General features: G+C 37.3%; 1 protein-coding gene across 6 annotated transcripts in view; it reads left to right on the forward strand.

Moving 5' to 3' along the window:
• LOC129779357 (hemicentin-1-like) overlaps positions 1–24,456 on the forward strand; it is an 866,908-nt gene that overhangs the window by 505,536 nt on the left and 336,916 nt on the right. For all 6 annotated transcript variants that reach the window (XM_055786770.1, XM_055786775.1, XM_055786771.1 and 3 more), the window contains exons 3-4: positions 14,993–15,253; positions 15,340–15,536. In XM_055786770.1, coding sequence (XP_055642745.1) covers positions 14,993–15,253; positions 15,340–15,536 — 458 coding nt within the window. The remainder of the gene's footprint in view (positions 1–14,992; positions 15,254–15,339; positions 15,537–24,456) is intronic.

Raw genomic sequence — 24,456 nt, forward strand, 5'->3', positions numbered from 1 at the left:
CCAACCCTATATATAAAATGGGTTTCTGTCGGTCTATCTGATTCTTATGGACTCGGAAACTACTGAACCGATCAACATGAAATTGGTATGTAGGGGTTTTTGGGGCCGGGGAAGGTTTTCGTGATAGTTTGAAAACCCTCCCCCCTCTCTAAGGGGGAGATGCCATACAAATTAAACACAAATTTCTACATTACTCGGGAATTAATCAAGCAAATGAAACAAAATTTGGCATATGAAGGTTTTAGGGTGCAATAAATGTTTCTATGGTAGTTAGACTCTCCACCCCCCTCTCTAAGGGGGGGCTGTCATACAAGTGATACGCAAATTTCTGCATTACTCGAGAATTAATCAAGCAAATGGAACCAAATTAGGCATATTGAGGTTTTAGGGTGCAATAATAGTTTTTGTGGTGGTTAGACTCTCCACCCCACTCTCTGAGGGGGGCTGCCATACAAATGAAACACAAATTTCTGCATTACTCAAGAATTGATCAAGCAAATGGAGCCAAACTTGACATGTGGAGGTTTGAGGGTGAAATCAATGTTTCTATGATGGTTAGACTCACCACTCCCCCTTTCAAAGGGGGGGCTACCATACAAATGAAACACAAATTTCTACATTACACGAGAATTAATCAAGCAAATGGAACCAAATTCGGCATGTGAAGGTTTTAGGGTGCAACAGATCTTTATATACTCCTCCCCTCTCTCTAAGGGGTGGCTGCCATACAAATAAAACACAAATTTCTGCATTACCCTGGAATTAATCAAGCAAATGGAACCAAATTTGGCATGTGGAGGTTTTATTGTGCAATAAATGATTCTATGGTGGTTAGATACTCCTCCCCCTCTCTTAGGTGGGGCTGCCACGAAAATTAAAATTAAAAATGCCGTACAAATGAAAGACAAATTTCTGCGTAATTCGAAAACTGATCAAACAAATGAAGCCAAATTTGTCATGTTTTGGGGGACACGAAACGTTTCCATGGTGAATAGACACTCCTTCCCTCTCTCTGAGGGGAGGAGACTGCCATGCAAATGAAGCATTCATTTCTGCATTTTTCAAGAACTAATCAAGAAAACTGAACCAAATTTGGCATGTGGAGGTTTTAGGGGGCAAGAAACATTTCTTAAGTGGTTCAACACTCCTCTGTAATAGAAATGAAACACAATTTTTTGCATAACTTGAGAATTAATCAAGCAAATGGAAACAAATTGCATATGAAGGTTTTAGGGTACAATAAATCTCTCTATGGTGGTTAAACACTCCACCTCCTTCTCTAATGGGGGGCTGCCATACAAATGAAACACGAATTACAGGGGGCACACAAATACAAACTTCTGCATAACTCGAGAACTAATCAAGCACAATTTGGAATGTGAGGGTTTTTGGGTATGGGAAATGTTTCTTTGATGGTATGACACCCCTCCCTCCTCTGGAATCGAGAGGGTATCCCATTAAAATGTTTCACATATTTAAACCAAAAATATTCCAACCAAACATGACAATTGAAAATTTTCGGAAAACTCTGAAAGAAAAAGGGAAAATTCGAAAAATGTATGTACCATATGTTCTACAATTACATAGTGATAAGTGCTGTTAGTCCATTTGATATTTGCGCTAGCGAAATTGATCTTTGTTCGAAACTGGAAAGGGATTTTAATGTGATGAAACGCACTCCTATATCTTCTTCTATCTTTACCAATAAAAAAGTATCGCCGAATATGTTGATAAGAGCAGAACTCGAGAAAGGAATTATCCGATTTAGGGTTGTCTTTATTCTATCGTATTTTCTGTATAAAACATTTATTCCATGTAACGGAGAAACATGTTATTTGCAAGTGGTTGAAAAATCTTGAACGAGAATTGTGTCTGAAAATGTCATAAAAAAGAAGCATAAATTTCTACATAATTCACATAATGAAAAACTCGAGAACTAATCAAACAAATGGATTCAAACTTCGCATATAGAGGTTTTAGGGATCGATAAACGTTTCTATGGTAGTTCGACACGCCTCCGCCCTCTCTAAAGGGGTGCTCCCATACAAATGAAACAAAAAACATCTACACAACTCGAGAACTAATCAAGCAAATGGAGCCAAATTTGGGATGTGAGGGTTTTTGGGTGCGATAAATGTTTCTGTCATAGTATGACACCCCTTCATCCTCTGGAAAGGTGAGGGATCCCATAAAAATAATGCACATATTTCAACCAAACATGACAATTGAAAATTTTCTGTATCAAACATTTATTACATGTGACAGAGAAACATGTTATTTGCAAGTGGATGAAAAATATTGCATGAGAATTGTGTCTGAAAATAATCTGATATTATAATGGCAAGTTTTGTTAGAAGTACTTCCATAGTAAAAGGTAATTTCAAAGGGTAGATTAGAAGATCAATCAATGAACAGTTCTGCGATTGGACGTTCATGGCCGTTACATGGAATAGATGTTTGATGCGCTTAGTAAGAAAAGGTGGATGTGATAACGAAAAATGAATTTTGGGCGGGACGAAGTTTGCCGGGTCAGCTAATTAAAATTAAAAGATGAGATTTGAAGCTCCAAGAAAGAGCCTCAAGTTCGAGAAACCAAATAATGAATAATTAACGAAAAGTTCGACGATGTTTTACCAAAATGATTATAATATGCAAATAGTACACAAATAAATCGCATCACATACTGTATATCGATTGTAACAACACTTCATCGGAACGAACAGGTGTTTGATGATACATTGGACTTGGTATTGTACATTCCACCGTGGGACGAACAAACTCAGAAGCCACATTTAATTTCTATGGTAATTTGTTTAACTTCTCGCTAAGCAATATCGGAGTTCAAATGATGTTCGTTGGTGCTGTTGCCAAGGCGTGAGTGGCTGCGAGAGATAAACTGGAAAAACTCATTTCCTCTTCCCGCCAAATAATTCACAGAGTGTAAGCAAACATTCCATCACGTAAGCGAAGAGCAGCCGCACACAGTTGCCAATCCAATCACGTGCTGAAACATAAGTAAATTTTCCACAAATTCAATTTATCCATACGCCCGAAGGACATTGAAACATTGTAGCGTGAGGTCGAACGTGAACGTCTCGTGAACTTTCATCATCTTGGTCTGCGTGGCATCGTCACCTAACTCTGCGGTTTGTTTTCTGGTTCAGCACTCCGCTCTCGAGTCAATATTTAACTTCAGACAACATTATCGACAGCAGCCGCGAACAGCTCATTCAGTCGAAATATGGCAACAGAAACCTTGGTCTCGGAAAGGATTTTCTTTGTTTTTACCCGCGAATCACCCGTGAACCAACTTTAGGGCACAATAGGGAAATTAGATGAGCAGAACTTGTTTCAACTTGGGACAAAGATGTATAGCTTAGAGTTGCGACATGTAACGATGGCGCGTTTCAACTCCCACCTGGTAAATACGTCCCGGCCAATTTGCCGTCGCAGATGGGAAGGAAACTCGGGAAATGACCATCGCGGTCACCCCCTGAGCGCCTGAGAAGACAAACGAGGAAGGCGGAAGAATTAGAAGAGCACAAAAAAAGTTGTACCTTTCTCCCACTAAGAAGAATACTTGCGAGAAACATGACAGACGCTCGGAGGCAGCAGCGAAGACAAAGTTGCGCGGAAACTTTTGCCAACAGCTCGCCAATTAATTCAACCTCTCTGTCATTTGGGGTTGTGTTTGAATCAGACAACTCCGCCCTTTACCCGCGATGTTTTTTTCTTTGGTCAGCATCTGTGTTTTTGCTGGAGGGGGTGGGCGCAGGCGGACGAGGCGGAGGAAGTTGCAGAGAATAGCTTTTAATTGGACATGATTTTACATGAACGAGAAATCACGATGGGATGCTTCTTTTCCAGCGACTGTCTAATGTATACTGACAAACAAAAATTAATAAACTCTCTGGGGCAACGGAAGGTGATATAGGTAACCTTTTTCCACCCCAATTATCTTTTTCTTTATTCCAATATTATTAGGTATCAATTTGAGTTTTTCTCCCATTTCGTTCTTCGACGAAGGATCTTCGATTTTGCCTAGTAAAAACGGGACGTCTTAGAATTGTTATTAATGTTTTTTAGGGGTCACTTCTCCATCTTTACGCTTTGTTTCGAGTTATTGCCATCGTCATTAAATTGCACCACGAAGGGCAAACTTTTCCGTGGAAACTCTCGAGCGCCTTCCACCAGAAGGAAACCCTTTCAGCGTGGTTTCCACCTGTTTGGCCTCCCGAATCGCAACGGCATAATTATACGGAATAAAATAGGAACAAAACTTACCCCACTGGAGCCCCCATTCCAACCGCGCCCCAATCGTAAGTCTATTCAAATTAAAGTAGAGCTAAAACTCACTGTCATTAAAAACAAACAAAAGAAAACATTTTCCGAATAAACTGACCGAAAGAAGTGGGGTGGTGGGCGGCGATAAGAAAAGAGCTTTTAGTGGATCCTTGGCTGGCGAAAAACTGCGCTCCCCCAAGATCCGGAGAAGTAGATCCGAAGCTGGTGGGCGGGGGTTGGGCTGAGGTTTCTCGTGTAGGCGGATAGGAAAAACCATCGCACGGGTGGAGCGCATAAAGCGAAGCATAATTCAAAATTCCGACTGTTGGTGGCGTGCGTTGTGATTTATTTTGTGATTACTTCTCCATTTACTGACGCGGCTCTCTCGAGCGGTTTTGGGTGGAGTGAGGGGGTAGAGAGGATATTTTATTTTATGGTTTTCAAGGTTTTGCTTCGTTATTTTTTATAATTCGCATAATTCCATTGTATTTCGGTTTGCGAATTAACTGCGTGGGGGTGTGGAGAGGATCGAAATAGAAGAATGGCAATTAAAGGCGAGCTAAACATCATTCCCCTGGGTTGGGGAAACAAAGGTAAACTTGCTGCCAAGTAGTACTAGTAAACAGTCGTTGGCAAATTTTCGGTAAAATTACGTTTCAAGTTTCAATGCGTTCAGGAATGTGCGGTTATAAAAGGAGGTGGCAGTAAAAAGTTGCTCGTGTTAGAAAAATTAGAACACAATCGTTTGTAGTTAGCCTTCGTGCCAAAAACAGACGAAATGAATAACGAAGGTATGTTATTTTAAATGATTCTTTGTTTTCTTTTATTAGGTTATACTGGAACTGGAATACTCAAGTGGTACCGAACATATCGGGTTTGTTAATATTACTCAGCCCTTCATAAATTAAAGTGCCAATATGTAATTGAAGAATTTCATGCCAACTCGACTGGCCGTTGGCAGCACCATCTAAGATAGCAGTGAAACGTTGTGGGTGTAAAAACATGGGTCATTTAAGCAACTTTGCATACTTCAAATGTTCGAAAAAAATTAGACTTTTTGAAAAAAGCCAAAAATTTTTCTCAATTTTTCACAAAAAAATATAACTTAAAAACAATGATACCTACAAAATTTGAGTCAAAGAGTGAAGTGTAAGAAATTATTTAGGTTTCCATTAACAATTATCAAACTTTCTTTTGGAAAAAATGACAAAGAAAAAAAAATTAAAATTTAAACTCATTTTTCTCGATAACATGTGTTTTTAAAATTCTGAAAAAATAGATATAAATAGCTCTTAGAATTTCCAACAAGTCACCCATACATCGGAAGATGGACACAACGGTGCTAATGACAGTGGTCATCTCTAATTTCAAAAAGTTACCTCATAAAAAATGTTCACCATCTCGAAAAAACACCCTATGCAGAATTTCAGCTTAATCGGACTTAAGGGAGAGTGGCGCAAAGCGGTCAAAGTTTTAGTTTTTTTTTGGAAATCGAAAAATCACCCAATGGGGGAGTAAAGGAAATCGGGGTTTTCGAAAAAAAAAAATTTATGCCAAATGTCTTAAAATTGCATGAAACGTCGAGATCTAGTGTCATCTCGAAAAAAACTATTTTGTCAAAAATCGGCATCCTGGGACCTAGTTTTTTTCGGAGTACGAAACGAAAAGCATGGTTTTGGATGCCAATAAAAATAGTTACCTCGATTTTTCATTCGGAACTTGCTACGAAATGTTGATTTGCACGATAATATACCTTATGCAAAACATTAGCTCACTCGGGCTTCATTTACTGGTGTCATAAACATTAAAATTTGAGTTTTTTAAAAAACGAAAAATCACCGAAAATCGAGGTTCTCGAAGAAAAATTGATGCCAAATGTCTTAAAATTGCATTACTCGTCGAGATTTACAGTTATCTCGAATTTTTTTTGGTCAAAAAAAATGGTTTTTTGGCGCTTGGTCGTTTTTTCGCCTGAAAAATCGATTTTTGACAATTTATGAAATCTCGACGTATCATACAATTTTAAGACATTTGGCATCAATTTTTTTTTCAAACCCCTAATTTCTGGTGATTTTTCGGTTTTCGAAAAACGCAAATTTTAACGTCTATGACACTATTAAATGAAGCCCGAATGAGCTAATATTTTGCATAAGGTATATTATCGTGCAAATTATCATTTCGTAGTTTATCAATTTCCGTTTTTAGCAAGTTCCGAATGAAATATCGAGGTAACTATTTTTATTGGCATCCAAAACCATACTTTTCGTTTCGTACTCCGAAAAAAAACTAGGTCCCAGGATGCCGATTTTTGACAAAATAGTTTTTTTTTGAGATGACACTAGATCTCGACGTTTCATGCAATTTTAAGACATTTGGCATAAATATTTTTTTTCGAAAACCCCGATTTCCTTTACCTCCCCCATTGGGTGATTTTTCGATTTTCAAGAAACTCAAACTTTGACCGCTTTGCGCCACTCTCCCTTAAGTCCGATTAAGCTGAAATTCGGCATAGGGTGTTTTTTCGAGGTATTGAATATTTTGTATAGGGCAACTTTTTGAAATTTTAGGGTCGTTATTCTCCATAAATTCATTGGCACCCTAATGGACACATTCACATGGAGAAAGCTTTTCGAACAACAACAAAGGTCTATATACAAATATTTTCTTGAAAATTTCAATTTTTTTTTTTGAGCAAAATGAATTTAAATATTCGAAATATTTTTTTCCAACGAAATTTTATTGCAAAAAAATTATGGTATTTTTTGTGAAAATTTAAATAGGAAACTACATTTCCTTCTTTGACCAGAATTTTTTAGGTATCATTGTTTTTAAGTTATAAATTTTTGTGAAAAATTAAGAAACTTTTTTTGGTTTTTTTCAAAAAGTAGTCTAATTCTTTTTCGATATTTCAAGTACGCAAAGTTGCTTAAATGACCCATGACTTTACACCCACAACGTTTCAGTACTACCTGAGATAATGCTGCCAACTCCCAAGACGAGTTGGCATTAAATTCGTCAATTGTATTCGATAAGTTTGCGTTAGCTGTCGAACGCAGTGTATGCATATAAAGGATATGCATATTAAACCTGAATTTACTAACAAATGGCTCTAACTGTCAAAACAATCCTCATATCAATGCATTATTGGTAACATTGCCTTGTTTTTTGAACATGCCGACATTTGTGCTAGGCAAGAACAATTTGCGGTCGGCTTTGATCATTGATGTTCTGCTACTATTCAAGCAAAAGTCACAGGAAGGTTGTTCCGAGACACGACCGCATAGTTGACGTAAGATTAGGTGGATGAAGGGGTATGAGATATGATGAAAACCGCCCACTGTGACTCTGGACGAGATGGTTCCTGTGTTTTGTATGGATTAAATAACTCACCAATGAAGCAATGAAAAGTTAATTATAATTATCGAATACAATTGTCAATTTTTCTCATCAGAAAAAAACCTGTTAATTCATTATATAGTGTAGTTGTGGGGAATGGGAATATTGTAATTTAAGCTCGATGGCAACTTATTTACAAGACCAATCTTGCTCCTGCCAGCGAGAAGTCAACATTGAATCACGGTACGATTTATCGAATACAAAGCATCGGTGTTCAGGCTATCTGGTGGAGAGTACATATGTTCTCTTGAATCACACCCATACATTGTTGTTGTTTCTATGCCTTGCCTCATGTAGATTGAAAGGAATTCTTTGAAGCGGTTTTAATGTTTTGTTTATCAGGATTGTAGAATAATGGTGGTGATGGAACGAACATATAATCGCCTGTCACCATTTGTATGTCAATTGGAATAAGATCGCTATAACACTAAAAATGAACAAGCAGATAGAACAAAATAACATCGTAGTCTTACGTCAACATTGCGATTATGTCTTAGGCACAATCCCCAACAATTTTCATCATGTTCAGAGAGCTGAGACCCTTTTACATAATTGTTCCTTATCGCAAACTATTAGACCCGTACTTTTTTTTCCATTAGAAAGACCACTTTTTCCATTTTAGGGTGATACAAAAAATCATTTTTTCCACTTTTTTCCAAAAATGGCTTTTCAAAAAAAAAAATTACTATTGAACTATTGAACCGATCTAGATGATCAATACATCAAATTAAAGCCAACTAGTTTTTTTTTCGATAAAAATATTACACTCACAAAAAAATTGAATTTCGCTTTAGCAATTGTTGATTTTTTGTCAAAAATCAACACTCTGGGATTTTTTTCGGAGTACGAGGCGATAGTTACAGTTTTAAGTGCCAATAAAAATAATTATCTCGATTTTTCATTCGGAACTTGTTGCGAAATGTAGATTTGCGCGATAATATACCCTATGCAAAATATTAGCTCATTTGAAATTCATTCATTAGTGTTGCAGACGTTAAAATTTGAGTTTTTTAATAACCGTAAAATCACTGGAAATCGGGGATTTTAAAAAAAATTTACGTAGGACTACGTCTTACATTAAGGGTGCCAAATCAGAAAACAGGTCACGTTTTTATGAAATAATGTTAACGTTAATAACTATTTTTGCTGCGAACGGATTTTAACGATTTGCATATCAATCGAATCGGAAACTTTCCAAGATTTGTTCGATATATATGCGTGCTATACATTACAATCCCATAGTCTGTATATGGCTCAAATTGATGAAAATTGGAATCATTCCCATTTCTCCATACATTTGTTCTGTCCATATGTGTGCTTTCCCGAACAGAGCTATCAGTAACGAGTAACTTATGCAGGCGCTAGAATAGAAACAGTCGGAGACTAATGGATCGTTGGATTTAAAGTCTCCGTAAATAAAGGAAAGAAGAAGAAGGATAGGAACAACGAAGGGGGATAGCGAAAATAGAATATTTGCGAAGTAAGTAAGCTGTCGCTAGCGTACAAGTATTGCATATCCTCTGAGGAAAATTCATAGAATTTTTCTGTGTCCGAAACAGGTCGCTAATTCTGCTCGTTTTGTGTTTTATGTTTCCCCTCGAGCTGTGAACGCTAGCGAATATTTCACTTGAAGTTAATCGCTGCAACCGTGTGCATCTGTTAAACGCGTGTTTGATGGTTATTGAATGGCGATGTACGGAAGATGCCTCTCTTTAAATACTCAGTGCAATGCGTGCACTGATATAAAGAATTGCGACATATGACCAATTAGTGTATTGTTCTCGCAAAGAGAAGAAAGAGTGGTTGCTTCTCGAAATGATTCTACAAATCCACGCAAGCCATTAATCCTTTTCAGGGTTCCCGGAGCTTTTTACCAAACTTTCGACGTATGTCTTAAAATTGCATGGCACATCGAGATTTACAGGTAACTAAAAAAATGTTTTTTTTGTTAAAAATCGACTTTGCAGACAGAAAAACGATCAAGTCCAAAAAAAAATTTTTTTCGACAATTTTTTTTTGAGGTAACAGTAAATCTCGACGAGTAATGCAATTTTAAGACATTTGACACTAACAAATTTTTCGGGATGACACTAAATTTCGATGTTTCATGCAATTTTAAGACATTTGGCTTAAAAAAAAATTTCGAAAATCCCGGTTTCCTCTATTGATTATTCGATTTTAAAAAAAATCATAATTTGACCGCTTTGCGCCACTCTCCCTTAAGTCCGATTGAGTTTATATTTGGCATAGGGTGTTTTTCGAGGTGGTGAACAGTTTTTATGGGGTAACTTTTTGAAATTAGAGATGACCATTTCCATTGGCACCCTAATGTAGATGTTATGTGAAAATCCTCAGCTTTCAAGAAAAAATATTAAAAATATCTCTAATATTTCTAATATTCTGCGATAAAGAACAAATATACCACTTTTCATGAAAATCTGAGAGTCAGTATATCGGTTTGACATGGAATGGCTGAATATAGAAAATTTACTCATTCTTATTCAATTTTTGAAAAATATTTTCTAAAATTTTTAACTTTCAATCCGTCTGATTGTTTCTGATTTTACATAAAATGAAAGATATTTGAATGAATTTCTTAGAGACTATTGGAGACGTCCCAAATGTGTATACTTATAAGATCCAATTTCATTTTCTAATGTGGTGTAATATTCCCGTGCATTGATTGTGTGGAACAGCCTTACAATCCAGCTTACCTGCTTGACATCGTTAGGGATTTTTTTTGATACAATTCCAAGCTGAAATTCTGTCCAAGAGAATGAATGCTCTGCTTCATACATACAAACATTTCAACATTCTTGAAACTGGTTTTTAGTTTGTGTATTTGACCCAGTAACACAATATAAACCATCATTTAAACAAGGATGATATCTTTCCTACCTTTCCTACCTACCAAAAATTAATGATTTTTTTAATGATTTTTGATGTATTGAAACCAAAGATATTCTTTCATTTTATATGATTTTTGAAAATTCGAGACCATTTTACATAACATGTCAAATAAAAAGAATCACTTCAATATATCATAAAAACGAAACCTATTAACCCTCAAGAGAGACGGCGCCAGTGGTTGTATGGTTAGCGTAACAGCCTCACAATCCGATCGGCCTGGGTTCAATCCCAGCTGGCGTCGTTGGGATTTTCTGAGGCGAAAAATCTCTGGTTACATCTTCCTTCGGAGCGGAAGTAAAAGAAGTTGGCCCGGCTCATGAGTTGTTGAGTCTGATAGGTAGGAACAGGTGGAGTCGCCTCCCTGATGTCGGTGATTGGCACTAAAGTGGCGGAAATAGGCCGACGAAAAATAAGCGAAGATAAAAAAAAAAAACCCTCAAGAGCAACAAGGACAAGAAACCAGGAGCATGAATAATTGCTATAAAAACAATGAAGTATCCCTTATTATTTCCAAATTACGTCAACACAGCTTTCAATTTTACTTCAATATTCGTTGCTCATCCATGCTGTATTAAATCAATCTTATGTTTTATCAGAAGATTTGGCGAAAATCGTAGTCTAATTTTTCGGAAATTTTTCTTTCCAATTCGGATATTTGTTGTGAACCATGGAATTTAAATCATACATAAATTTGCTATTTTCCGAATTATGGACCACTTCTAAAATTCATTACATTGTTCAAAACGCAGTCAATCACCTCATTCCCTCAACCTGATCCAGAAGCACTTTTGCATTCTGAAACCCATTCGATTTGTACAAATGTGACAACCTTGACAACGGATTGACGACATTGACGACACTAAGCGTCGTGTTCCATTTCTGTGGTGTGGAAATGGTAATGGATTTCTGGGTGAAATAAACACACTCTTAGAATGGAAATTAACTTTCCTGTATCAAATATGTATTCTATTAAATAGAGTAAAGCATTTTCTGAATGTGTTGATCAAACTTGTACTGAAATTGTGTCTTATAACGATTTTATATTTTAATGATAAAACTACAAGTGGGTTTTATCTGTAGTATAACCGCAAGGTAGACGTAGGCTTGGTAATCATTTGCTTGAAGTTGCATCTGAATCAATTCTCAATGAATGAATGAATGAATATTTTGAGAGATTGCTGAAAGTTTTTCTTGTTGGTGTGTGAGTTATTTTTAATGGAATTATTTTTACATGGATATTCATAAAAATCCACTCTTTTGCATTTGTTGGCGGTCCTGAAAAGAACCGATGGGTTTGCGTGGCTTTGAAGAAACAACTGAAGATGGTCGATACATGATTCATCCTTGTTATCGTGAGAACAATATACACCCATACCTCGCTATACGGCCGCTCTTTATACGGCATTTCGCTATAACGGCCTTCTTCAATTCAGGCACGTTTTCGATTTACTAAAATGTTTCGTTATAACAGCAAAAAAAATTAGGATTGGTTCAAAAATCACTTTTGTACATAAGTGAAAAATATTTGCGAGACAATAACTTAAGCAACAAAAAATACATACGCATATTCCATGTAACATGAAGTTGTTTCATTTTTGTTCATAGAATATTTTTGGTTTTTATGTATGTATGTTGTATGTATTTTATGTTTTTTGTTCATGTTATGTATGTATTAAAAAGATAAAATGCATTTTGAGTGATAAACCATGTTACATATTTAACAAATTTGGAACCGATCTGAATGAATTTGTATGAATTTGTATTAGAACAATTGATTCTTTATACGGCTTTTCGCTTTGCGGCCAAATTTCGCGGAACGTATCTAGGCCGTAAGCGAGGTATGGGTGTACAAGATTTGCTGACTCGATGACCACCAAGCTGAAGGTGCTGTGTGTGAGTGAGTGTGTGAGGCGCCCTTTTTCGATCCTGACACTTTCTTGGGCGTGAAAAAATTAAATGAAAGAAATGAAAAGATGTAGTCCTACGTCAAAACTTAGCGAAAATACTAGATAATTCAACAAAAAAAATGTTTAGTAAAGGCTAGAACGATGTGTTCTTAATGTTCTAATAACATCGAGCAATAAATTCAAATCGATTATCCAACACCCATTTTGGCCATCGGAACTAGCCGGACGACCACCAGCAGGGTCCTTCTTTTGCGAGAAAATCGTGTTTTCGGTTGAAGCCTGTTTTCATAGTTGTGAAACAAATTTACGCAAGATGATTTTTTTATGTCATACCCTAAAGGTACTCATTTAGGAATGAAAGTTTTTTTTGTTTCCCTAAAAGAATAATCAAAGATATCGAAATGTCAAAATGGTAGACTAATTACCTACTTTTACGTGGTATTGACTGGAATACCCAAAAGTTTGAAAAACACTTTTAATATTAGAACACTTTGATTTCAAATGGGGGTGGATTTCTTTGGCGTCCGTCAGTGTATGTGTGAAAAAGAGATTGAACAATTCAAGATGAAGTAAAAGATCTGCAAAAATAGTTCAATATATATAACCCACGTCTTTGATTTACTATATAATGAAAATTTATAAGACATCTCAAAGATTGTTCGTTTGGTTAAAAGGCGAATCTTTCACCTCTAGTTGGAACACCCGAAAAAAATATAACTTTATTATCTAATAAACACAAAGCAAAGAGCTCAGTTTTGGTTTTAGGCTCAGACATCGGGCCTGATTCTCGAATACACTTCACGGTGGAAACGAAATAAACGGCACGCCATTGAACTACGTTCTACGAGTTTGTGAAGTTTCGAAGATAATAATGAGTTTTCGGGCAGAATGAGCACTTATCAAATAAAAATCATTAATGAAAATTAACTTCTTCGTATCAAACTGGTGTTCAATGTGAATGGAAAACTTTGTTTTCTGCATCTGGTATAATAATCTCATACACAAATTTTATCTGAAAATAATTTGGTATTCTAATGATAAGTTTTAGTGGGAATATTCTAATGATAAGTTTTAGTGAGAATCAGGCCCATCGAAATTATAGGGGTTGCGTAAGATGAACACATTCTTAATATTTTGAACATTTCTTAGACTATATCAAATCACGCATCGAGAATCTATTTCCACTATAAAATCCAATCTAATAGGCGAAAGATAGCAAATCTTGCAACCCCAAAATAACCCCACAAAATAGATTCCTTAAATCAAATCACTCCGCCGGAAGAGATTCTTCCGTGATCCAGAGTGTGGTCTTTTCTGTGGCAATCGCGATATCCAAATCAATTTCTAGATACACAGTGTTATTTCTTGAGAAACCCCACAGCGAAACAAAAACTAGAAAACGAAATAAAATGCATTCAGTTTCTGCTCCAAATGTGAAATAGGGGAAGCGAAACAGTGTTTTTGTTGTTTTTTTTTCCTCCACCGTCAATTTACAATCAAAAACCAAACCAAGCGATAGAAAAGTTTTCGAATCGCAAATTTCCAATAATGCGATTCCCAGGCAAAGCGTTCCACACCGCAGATAGAATTGCTTCTGATACAAGAAGCAAAAAAAATAGAACTAAAACAGCAGAAAATTTGGTCGATGGTTCGGTCGTCGGCGGCGTCGTCATTCCCATAGTCGTCGTCATTGGCGGAACGCACAAACGGAGCCACACAGACAGAGAGTGAGATATGAATAATAAATGCGGGGAATTGGAACCGATCGGAAGGATAGGGTAAACAAACAAATGTTCCACCGATTTTGTGGGGAACGAGCGAACCAATGTATTCATTGCCAGCCGCTTGAATTATGCGATTGATTTATGATATCCTGATCCAGAGATCTGTCTGCGCTCCATTGTCTATTCCGGGGAATTCGCGTTGGTTCGGGAGGAGATGAGAGCAATTTCTATTCTAAAACAACATAGAATTACTAATTTTTTCCTACTCTGCGACTTTGCTAATAAATACAAAAAAAAAGAAAACTAAATGATTCTCGAATAATTACGGGTTTCTGTAAGCCATCGCAACGAGTTAATAAACTCCGAGTCGAACCACCCAGAACGATTTCCCCATTCCGGTGAACACGAAAGCGACGGTGGAAACGGGGAAGTTCGAAATTTGTTTATTATTTCCCAAAATTACATGTGTTTTCGGTCGGAATCCATTCATTCGGCTCATGCTTCGCGAAAGGGCGGCCAGCCGAAAGGTCGTAAATCATAATAAACTATTATCTCTCTGTTGCTCTGCCTGCCTCCCGCGGTACAAAAGTAATTCTTCGCGGCAAGTTTTTCCAGCATTTTTTTTTCTCACACAACCGTTGATTCGACTCGATGAGGATGAGTCGGGGGAAAAACTCAGCGAACCGAATCGTTGCACCGTCGAAAAGCTATTACCGTCTAAACACTATCATCATTTTTGTCTATTTTGTTTTCGTTTTCTTTCTTTTCCAGAATCGACTTTCGGCCCGAGAAGGGTGTATACGATTTGCACATCACGAACACTTCGTACAGCCGTGACAATGGCCGATTTGAGTGCCGGATAAAGGCCAGCGGCACGGGAGCCGACGTTCACCAGGAGTACTACAATCTGACCGTTCTGACTCCCCCGCAGCCTCCGCTGGTGGCCCCCGGGACGATAGCCGTTGCCACCGAGGACAAGAAATTGGATCTTACCTGCAGCAGTATTGGAGGCTCGCCGGATCCGACCATTACGTGAGTATCGGGCATTCGGAAGGTGAACTGCCGTAAAGTTGAACCCATAACTTCGATCTCGTTTTTTTTTTCTTTCTTCGGAACAGTTGGTACCGGTTTGGATCCAACACACCCCTGCAAGCACCCATCAACAAGGGTGGCTCGAAAGATTTGCAAACGACCAGCACCCTGTCGCTACTTCCCCGCCGGGAGGACGATGGGGCCAAGTATCGATGTGTAGTGTGGAACCGCGCCATGCCAGAGGGGCTTCGACTGGAGACGGTTGTCACCTTATCTGTAAACTGTAAGTACACAATTAATGGGCGATGGTCGGGTACGAAATATTCAAATTTGCTCCTGATCTGGATACTTCCGTGATAGGGAAAACTCCAACAGTGCAACATTGGTGCACGATCCGTTGCTTTCACTCGGAAGAACGGTCACATATTTCAAACTTCCGCGCGATATATCCGCGAAGACGAATATGCAGAGTCAAATCTGGTATCGACATCCGTGTTGATGATGCAATATACCCTTTATCTGATTCGCAGCCATCAGTTGATAACACTTCTCTTGACACGAATATCGCGGGCTCATTGGTTGCTTTGACATATGGCCATGTTTCCCTCATACGGATCTCTTCTCACTGTATCCCTTCCATTCGATTGAATAAACGCGCCTTCATTCAAGCCGCTTGCCATGCTGTTATTGGATATTTACGTTTGTCCCTATCAATTGAACTAGTGACCGACACTCAATTGACACCCGACGATACTTGGTTTGTTTTCAGAGAAAAACAGAGGAACAACTGGCGAAAGTGAATGTTTTTATTTCTTTCATTCTTACGCTCCACGCATTACTGTGAGAGTGTGATGCAAACACATGAGTGAGGAGCATTAGAAAATGCTCCCCCACCGCCTGCTCTGTATATACCTTGCTTATATGACAGTGAATAAACTGAATAAATGCTTTAATGCGAAAAGCCGAGGTTGTGAGAATGAATTACAGGTCGGACTCGATTATCCGGGATTCGATTATCCGGAGTATTTTATTTTTGATTTTCGGAAATTTTGAATAATTGTATAAAAATTCCATATTGAATAGCCAATATGGGTATCAAATCAAACGGCTTGACTAGTAGAACACAGTTATTTATGAAAAATGCAAATCTAAAATGGCGGCCACTACAAAATGGCGGATTACATTTTTTTTTCAGAACCCTATCAATATGGGTATCAAATGAAAGGGCTTGACTAGTAGTATAGAAAGGGCTTGACAAGATAGCGCCATATATTTATTTTTTACAGCCCCATCAGTATCAAATGAAAGGGCTTGACTAGTAGAATACAGTAGATCATGAAAAATCCAAATCCAAGATGACCGCGGTTCCCAAATAAACAATTACTTTTTATGGTTCCATTCAGCTTGCCCTATTTGTATGTATGTTTGAGTCTTTTGTAGGGTTGTCCCACATTAATAGAAAATTGACCCCGTTCCTGTTGACTGATTGATCTGAAATTTGGAACAAACATTTAATTTTACTGTCATTATAAAACTGCGTATTCCATGATCTTGAAAAATTCAGTTTGGACGCCGCTTAAAGACTGAATGGCTTGAGTTGGAGAATAAACTACAACATAAATTCGAAAAGGTCGCCGCCACGAAAAGGTCGGCTATGTTTTTTTGCAATCCTCTCAATATTGGTATCAAATGAAATGATTTGACTAATAGAATACAGTATATCATCAAAATATTCCGAAAAAAGTTAGATAAGAAATAAAAATCAAGAAAAAAATTTTGTTAACTGTTTTAATGTAGAGAAGTATACTAATTATACAGATAATTTACTAAAAACTAGAAAAAACTTTAAGTTAAACGGTTTAATGTACTAAAAGCTACAAAATAATTGGCCAAGTAGCAGTTAGTAGTTATCACATCCGTTCCTTCATTAATCTAGGGCAATGATGAGACTAAAATAAAATCGTGGGGTATATGATGAAACAACTGACTGAGGATAATGGAAATCCAATGTTTATTTCTTACCTATTTTTCTTCGGAATATTTTCATTGTGTACTGTATTCTATTAGACAAATCATTTCATTTGATACCGATATTGAGAGGATTGCAAAAAAATACATAGTCGACCATTTAGTGGCGGCAACTTTTTTGAATGTGTTGTTTATTATGTTTCGTGTTCTCCAAGTCAAATCATTCAGCCATTTTTTAACGACGGCCTAATTGAATTTTTCAAGATCATGGAATACGCAGTTTTATAATGACAGTAAAATCCAAAATTAAACGTATGTTCCAAATTTCAGATCAATCAGTCAACGGGAACGGGGTCAATTTTCTATTAATGTGGGACAACCCTACAAACATTCAAACATACATAGAAACAGGTCAAACTGAATGAAACAATTTAAAAAGTAATTAGTTGTTTGAGGATTGCGGCCATCTTGAAATTGTATTTTTCATTATCTGCAATGTCTACTAGTCCATGCAATTTTAAGACATTTAGCATCGAAATTTTTTTTTCGAAAACCCCAATTTCCTTTACTCCCCCCTTGGGTGATTATTCGATTTTCAAAAAACTCGAACTTTGACCGCCTTGCGCCACTCTCCCTTAAGTCCAATTAAGCTGAAATTCGGCATAGGGTGATTTTTGATGAGTAACCTTTTGAAATTAGGAATGACCATTTTCATTGGCACCCTAATGTATATATTGCGATTCTCTAATCCGCAAAGATTTTGAGTCATCGAACCTTGGAAGCACATTTTTCCTCATATTGAGAAATTTTACACGGTACATAAAAAAAAAGAAGACAGCAGTGCAATTTTGTTCGATGGTGAATTCGAGCATTATTTTCGGGTTGAAAGTGGCGTCAAGGTGCAGCGTATTTCAAATTGAATGCTTTTGACAACCGGTTCTCGCATGTGTTTTATTAGGAATCTTGTCGAGTGTGGTCTAAGTGCTTCCGATGGCTGAAGAGATGCAGTAGTAGAGGTTTAAACTACGATCATATTGTACGGTGCGACGTATGTTTTGCCTCGAATCAACAGATTGAATCGTTTGTTCCAGGCTGAAAAACCTGAATTCACGATGCTACATGAAGAGCTGAAAGATTTTTATTTGATCATTCTCACTAATACCTGCGAGGAATCCTACGTTGTTTCCAATGCTATTAAATGTGAAGATCATTTGAAAAGCGACAAGAATTTTTAGGTTGGAATAGCAGCAAAAGAAATTATCAGAACAATGGACAGCGAAAGGCAGATCTTTTGAAAGGATATTAGTCGCAGTTTTTTCCTGGAGCTGATCAAACAAAATGGATTTTGATGATTCGACGCTCAAGTCTACGGTAATTTATTCCAGGAACTTTTCCAATTTGACTAGCATTAAGGCTGTGTTAGAAGCGTTTCCAGGATTTTACACTGGGAATGTACCAGATTTGTAGAATTAATTCTGTAGCCTAAAGATAAAATTACTCCGTAAGAAAATCACAATTTCAGAAAACGTGCATGTGCAGGGTTAGTGGACAAAAATAGGTTGCCTAATAAAATTGACGGTTCGCTCACATTTTCGGCGCTTCGATGCCATGTTCGAAACTTTCTCACTATGCCTCATCCCTCGGCAACTGTCGAGCGAACCTCGATAAAAATTCAGTTTCCATTTCTGTAGTTATTTGCAACTTCCGATTTGCAACTGGCAGGGATTCTTCGTTCCATATTTTTATCTCTAAGATTATACAGTGGAACCCCGATTATCCGCGAGCGGATGATCCGCGGTGCGTTCTTCTTTCAAAGTTCAGTTCAGTTTAAAGTTTTCAAGTTCTGTTTATACTCAAAATAAGGTGCAGATTGATAAAAAGTCGGGACAATAAAAAATGATCTAAAAAACTAGAAGTGGGTTATATCTTTGATATAACCGCAAGGTGGACGTAGGACTAACGTTGACTTAGCAATCAATAAGTCTTCTTGGATGGCTCTAACGTTCCAGTGGAACTTTTGCTTCTCACCGTAGCATAACTTGCGTCATTTTCATTAGTTATACTTGGTTGAGATTTCTATGCCGAATAACACGCCTTAAATGTACTCTGGAGTGGCAAGCTCTAGAATACGCGTGACCACAGTGCAAGCCGGAAGAATTTTCTTTGACGAAAAATCCCCCGGCCAGAACGGGAATCGAACCCGAACCCGAATGATAGTGTGGGACGCTAACCACTCGGCCACGGGAGCACAACAATCAATGAGTAACAAGCATATAAACCTTAGACGTTTCATCTTTCGAATAAAGTGCTTATCATACCACTTCTAATCGAATTATTAAAGTTCAAAGGGGGAATCGATTCCTCCTTGGAAATACCCAGCATAAATAGTATCCGGTCCCCAAGCCAATTGGAATCATCGTTGATCCGGAGCATGATTATTAACGCTTGAGAAGGAATGGATTCCTCCTCGGAATTACACAGCGAAAATAAGACCCCCTTCCCAACAATTCCAATTTCCCAATAACGACAATCGATTGAAGCATTCGTAAACAAATAATTTTATTACGCTGCTTTTATAAATGTGATTTCTTCGATATGTAATATAATATCCACTTCGATCATATCCACTACACCGTATCATACCATATCACATCCATAGTCAATTCGAGTACAATAGTATTCGCTGCTTGTATCTAATTTGCTATGCCAATTTCTCCTGGCTCCATGGTTTTGAAATCTGTGTTAGGGAAACATTCCGATTTTCAGAAACGCAAACGAGTACAAAAGTACGCGCTGCTTGCATCTAATTTGCTATGCCAATTTCTCCTGGCTCCATGGTTTTGAAGTCTGTGTTAGGGAAGCATTCCGATTTTCAGAAACGCAAACGAGTACAAAAGTACCAGCAGCTCGCATCTATTTTGCAACGCCAATTTCACCAGGCTTCATGATTTATATGTCTGTGTTAGAGAAACATTCCAATTTGCAGAAACGCAAACGAATTCAAAATACCCGCTGCTTGCATCTAATTTGCTATGCCAATTTCCCCTGGCTCCATGGTTTTGAAATCTGTGTTAGGGAAACATTCCGATTCCCAGAAACACAAGCGAGTACAAAAGTACCCGCAGCTTCAATCTGTCTTGCAATGTTGATTTCTCTCAGGCTCCATGGTTTCGAAGTCTGTGTTAGGGAAACATTCCAATTTCCAGATACGCAAGCGAGTACAAAATTATCCACTGCCTACATCTATTTTGCAATGCCGATTTCCCCTGGCTCCATAGTTTTGAAGTCTGTGTTAGGGAAACATCCATCCATTCCAGCGATCGTACCTCAATCGTTGCGCAATTATAACTCAGTGGATTTCCGAGCGGCACTCGCTTATATACCGATTGGTGTGATTTCAATAGCATGTTTTGAAAGGAATTTTAGGACTATTGAAACAAATATTTGGATCAAAAAGTAACAAGCATATAACGCGTAGACATTTTATCTTTCGAATGAAGTGTTTATCATACTATTTCGTTCAGTTGTTTAGGAGCTATTCAGGCTCAAAATCTCGTTCTCCGGCGTAACGCTTTCGTTTTCGAAAGTTTGAACTTACACCCCAGTATAGAGGTGCTGTCTTGTTGAAAACGGTACGCTTGGTCAGCTTATTCTGAACACAACACTGTGCGCTATTTTATATGTGTGAGTAATTTTCGTGTACGATACAAAAAAATGCAGCTCACATGTGTAGAATCACTTCAATATGCATGGACGGGGACGGGGAAGAATGAAATGAGATAGACGAGTCGTAGAGTAAGGGTGGGTTTAGACTAGGGATATATTCATGTGAAGAAATATGATGAGATTTATAGAAATCGCATCAACCGTTTACACTAGCGTGAACTTCTATAATGAATATATTCATATTTTCGATGAATTTATTCACCTGAAGTAGAACTGCATCCAACTTTAGTGATTTCTCACCAGTGAGAAATTCACGAGCGTTTACATATGCTGAATTTATTCAAGTTATATATACCTCGAATAAGTGTATCATATTTATTCTCACCCGTTTACACTTATTTTCCATGAATAAATCCATCTATAGCTATAGATCTCCCTAATGTAAACCCGCCATAAGATAGAGTAAGATAGCAACTAAACGCCCGAATGACCGTTGAGTCAAGTTGACGGAGAACCTGCTGGAAGAAGTAAATTTTTTTGACGTGGGACTACGTCTAACCGTAATATATGGGGGGTAAAATGAAAACCTAAACACAGAACATGCAGGAAAAAATGCAAGATCTCGAATGCTTATAACTCGAACATTTCTTACTGGATCGGAAAGATGTTTGCATCAATTGATAGGGAATATTTCTACGCATTTATCGCAATTAATAAAATGTTATTTTTCATCAGATAAACAATTGAATAACTGTGAAATATTAGGCGTTATCTAAACGCCCTAACTGCCTCGTTTTGATTGGCCCGATATACGGTCTCCCCAACACAGCCATCTAAACCAAGCTGCCTTAGGGAAATCGGCATTGCAAATACATGGAAGTATGGGGACTTTTGTTCCCACCGTAATGTGTTCCCTAACAGAGATTTCAAAACTAATTCGCCTGGAGGACATCGGCATTACAAATACATGCAAGTTGGGGGTATTTTTGTTCCAACTAAAATGTGTGTCCCTAACACAGACTTCAAATCCATGGAGTGTGGGGAAATTGGCATTGCTAATACATGTAAGTCGGGGCATTTTTGTTCTGATTGATTTGTGTTTCCCTAACACAGACTTCTAATCCATGAAGCGTGGAGAAATTGGCATTGCAAATTCATGCAAGTCGGGCTTATTTTGGTTCCGACTGAAATGTGTTTCCCGAACACAGATTTCTGAACCAAGGGGTCTGGGGAAATTGCCATTGCAAATTCATGCAGGTCGGTGATATTTTTGTTCCTACTAAAATGTGTTTTCCTAATACAGATTTTAAAACCAAGGTGTGTGGGGAAATCAGCTTTGCAAATAAATGCAAACTGTCAGTACTTTTATATTCGCTTGCCTTTGTGCAGTCTAGAATATGTTTCCCTAACACGGTCTTCCAAACTTAGGCACTTAGAAAAAAAGTGCAGACACTAGAGGCGAATGAACTTTCAAGTTTAAAGCATATGTAGTATAAAAAGTAGAAGTTGAAGTTGTTGATTCATGCAAGCCGGGGGTACTTTTGCACCCCCATGTTTTGTTTTGCACTCCGAAAAGCGTTTTCCTAACACGGATTACAAACACACCGCTTTGGCTCGGTTATTCAAGATTGCATTGAAGGATATGCTTCCATATGTTCTGCTCACTGACTACGCATACTATTTGATTATTAGGAAAAATGTTGATAACCATTTGCTGCGATAACTCCTATTGATTAAATAATATGTATTCGACGTACATGTCAAAATCGAAAATGAGCGCCTGAAGTTCATCAAATCAAGCAAATTAGCGTTTCGAGAAGTACGTACACTTGAGAGTTGCAAACTTCAGAGAGTAAAATAAAATAATCGTTTGATAATTTTTCCGTTCACCTATTTTGTCCAAGGCATCATACCAAACGGAAAAGGACTGTCATTAAATTTACTCGTAACGAAGAACATAATTTATCACTATGCATGAATTCACCTTACATGGCATTTGTTCATTTTTACTCACAAAGCAAATATATTGAACTCAATTGAATTCGGAAATTGTTTCATTCACTCAAAAATGTAATCAATACAAAAAATTGCTAAGCTAACAATACAAATGATTGCTAAGCTAAGGTAGTCCCACGTCAACCTTGCGGTTATATCATAGATATAACCCACCCATTTTTTTTTTTTCAAAGTCCGTTGACTATCCTCAGTTGAATATGACTTTGCCGAGCCATGATTATTAGAACTTAAATGAATGGCCTCACTTTATGTTATTTGATTACTTAAAATACGCAGTCTTGACTATTGCTAATCATTTCCCTATAAATTTTGCTGCTGTTTCCTTCAAAGTTAGACTTAAGTAAGTAATAGTAAATAAATATAAAATCAGATATAATTTCCTTCAAAATTTTCCCTTTACTCGCAGAAAATATGTTACTCGTTTACATAGACAATATATTCGATATGGAAAAGTATATTTTCAGTTACAATTTTTATTCAAAGATCTGCTCATTCCATCTGAAAATCTATTATAATTTTCCCAATGAAATACAATTTCTTGATATGGAATTCCAATGGAAGTAATTGGATGAACTTCCCTCTGCACAACATATGGGAAATCGATTTTTTTTCGAAGCATTTTTTTAATAGCTCTTTTATTAAGTGTTGTATAATTTGAAATAGTAATCATAATCGTTTTCTTATTTTATAAAAAAAAAGTACGTGGAAGCGATCATGTTTGCATTATAATCGATTAAATTACAGAGAACATATCTAGATCAACATGTCAAAAGGGTCTATCTTCTTTGATCGATTCTCTTCACCGTCTTTCTCTTTCGATAACCATGGCCTTTCAGACAGATTTTGCTCCAGTTTAGTGATCCCCGATTTTTGAAATTAATCGTTCATCAGCTAATCGAATAGTTTTCAGCAGTTTGTTATTCGATACGATTAATCGGCCCAAATAATCGATTAATCGATTAATCGCCACACTGAGAGAAATAATTATTAAGATTAATTTTTCTCATTTACTAGAAAACCATATTGAATCAAAAAAGTGTTCATTCCGCCTGAAAATCAATTATTATCTTTTACTCACCCCTAAAGTCGTAACAAAGCTCAAGTCACGTTGACGGCATTGAGCTTCGTTTACGAACTTAGGGGAGCGTCAAAGATAATGATTTGTTTTCAGGAAAAAACTGCAGCGGCCGTACGTTTTTTTCTCCCTGAGTTTGGATCGATTAATCGACGTAAATCATTCGTTCGCTTCGATTATTGGCTGTGCAGTATTCGTTCGATTAATAATCGATTTCTGTAGGAAGTATTCGATTAATCGATTAATCGAACGATTATCAGGGAACACTACTCCAGTTTGCCATGTAGTTTGATGAACGAGGTCCCCTTTCACACTCCTTGTCGTCGAACACATCTGAAAATCCTGTTACTGCTGAGTTATTAATGAAAGAGAATGTAGATGAAGAGAATCGATCAAAGAAGATAGACCCTTTCGACATGTTGATCTAGATATAAAGGAAACTGGTTAACTCGGCAGTATCCATTCCAACAGGACTACG

Source organism: Toxorhynchites rutilus, chromosome 3, assembly GCF_029784135.1.
Source record: "Toxorhynchites rutilus septentrionalis strain SRP chromosome 3, ASM2978413v1, whole genome shotgun sequence".
NCBI classification, from domain to species: domain Eukaryota; kingdom Metazoa; phylum Arthropoda; class Insecta; order Diptera; family Culicidae; genus Toxorhynchites; species Toxorhynchites rutilus.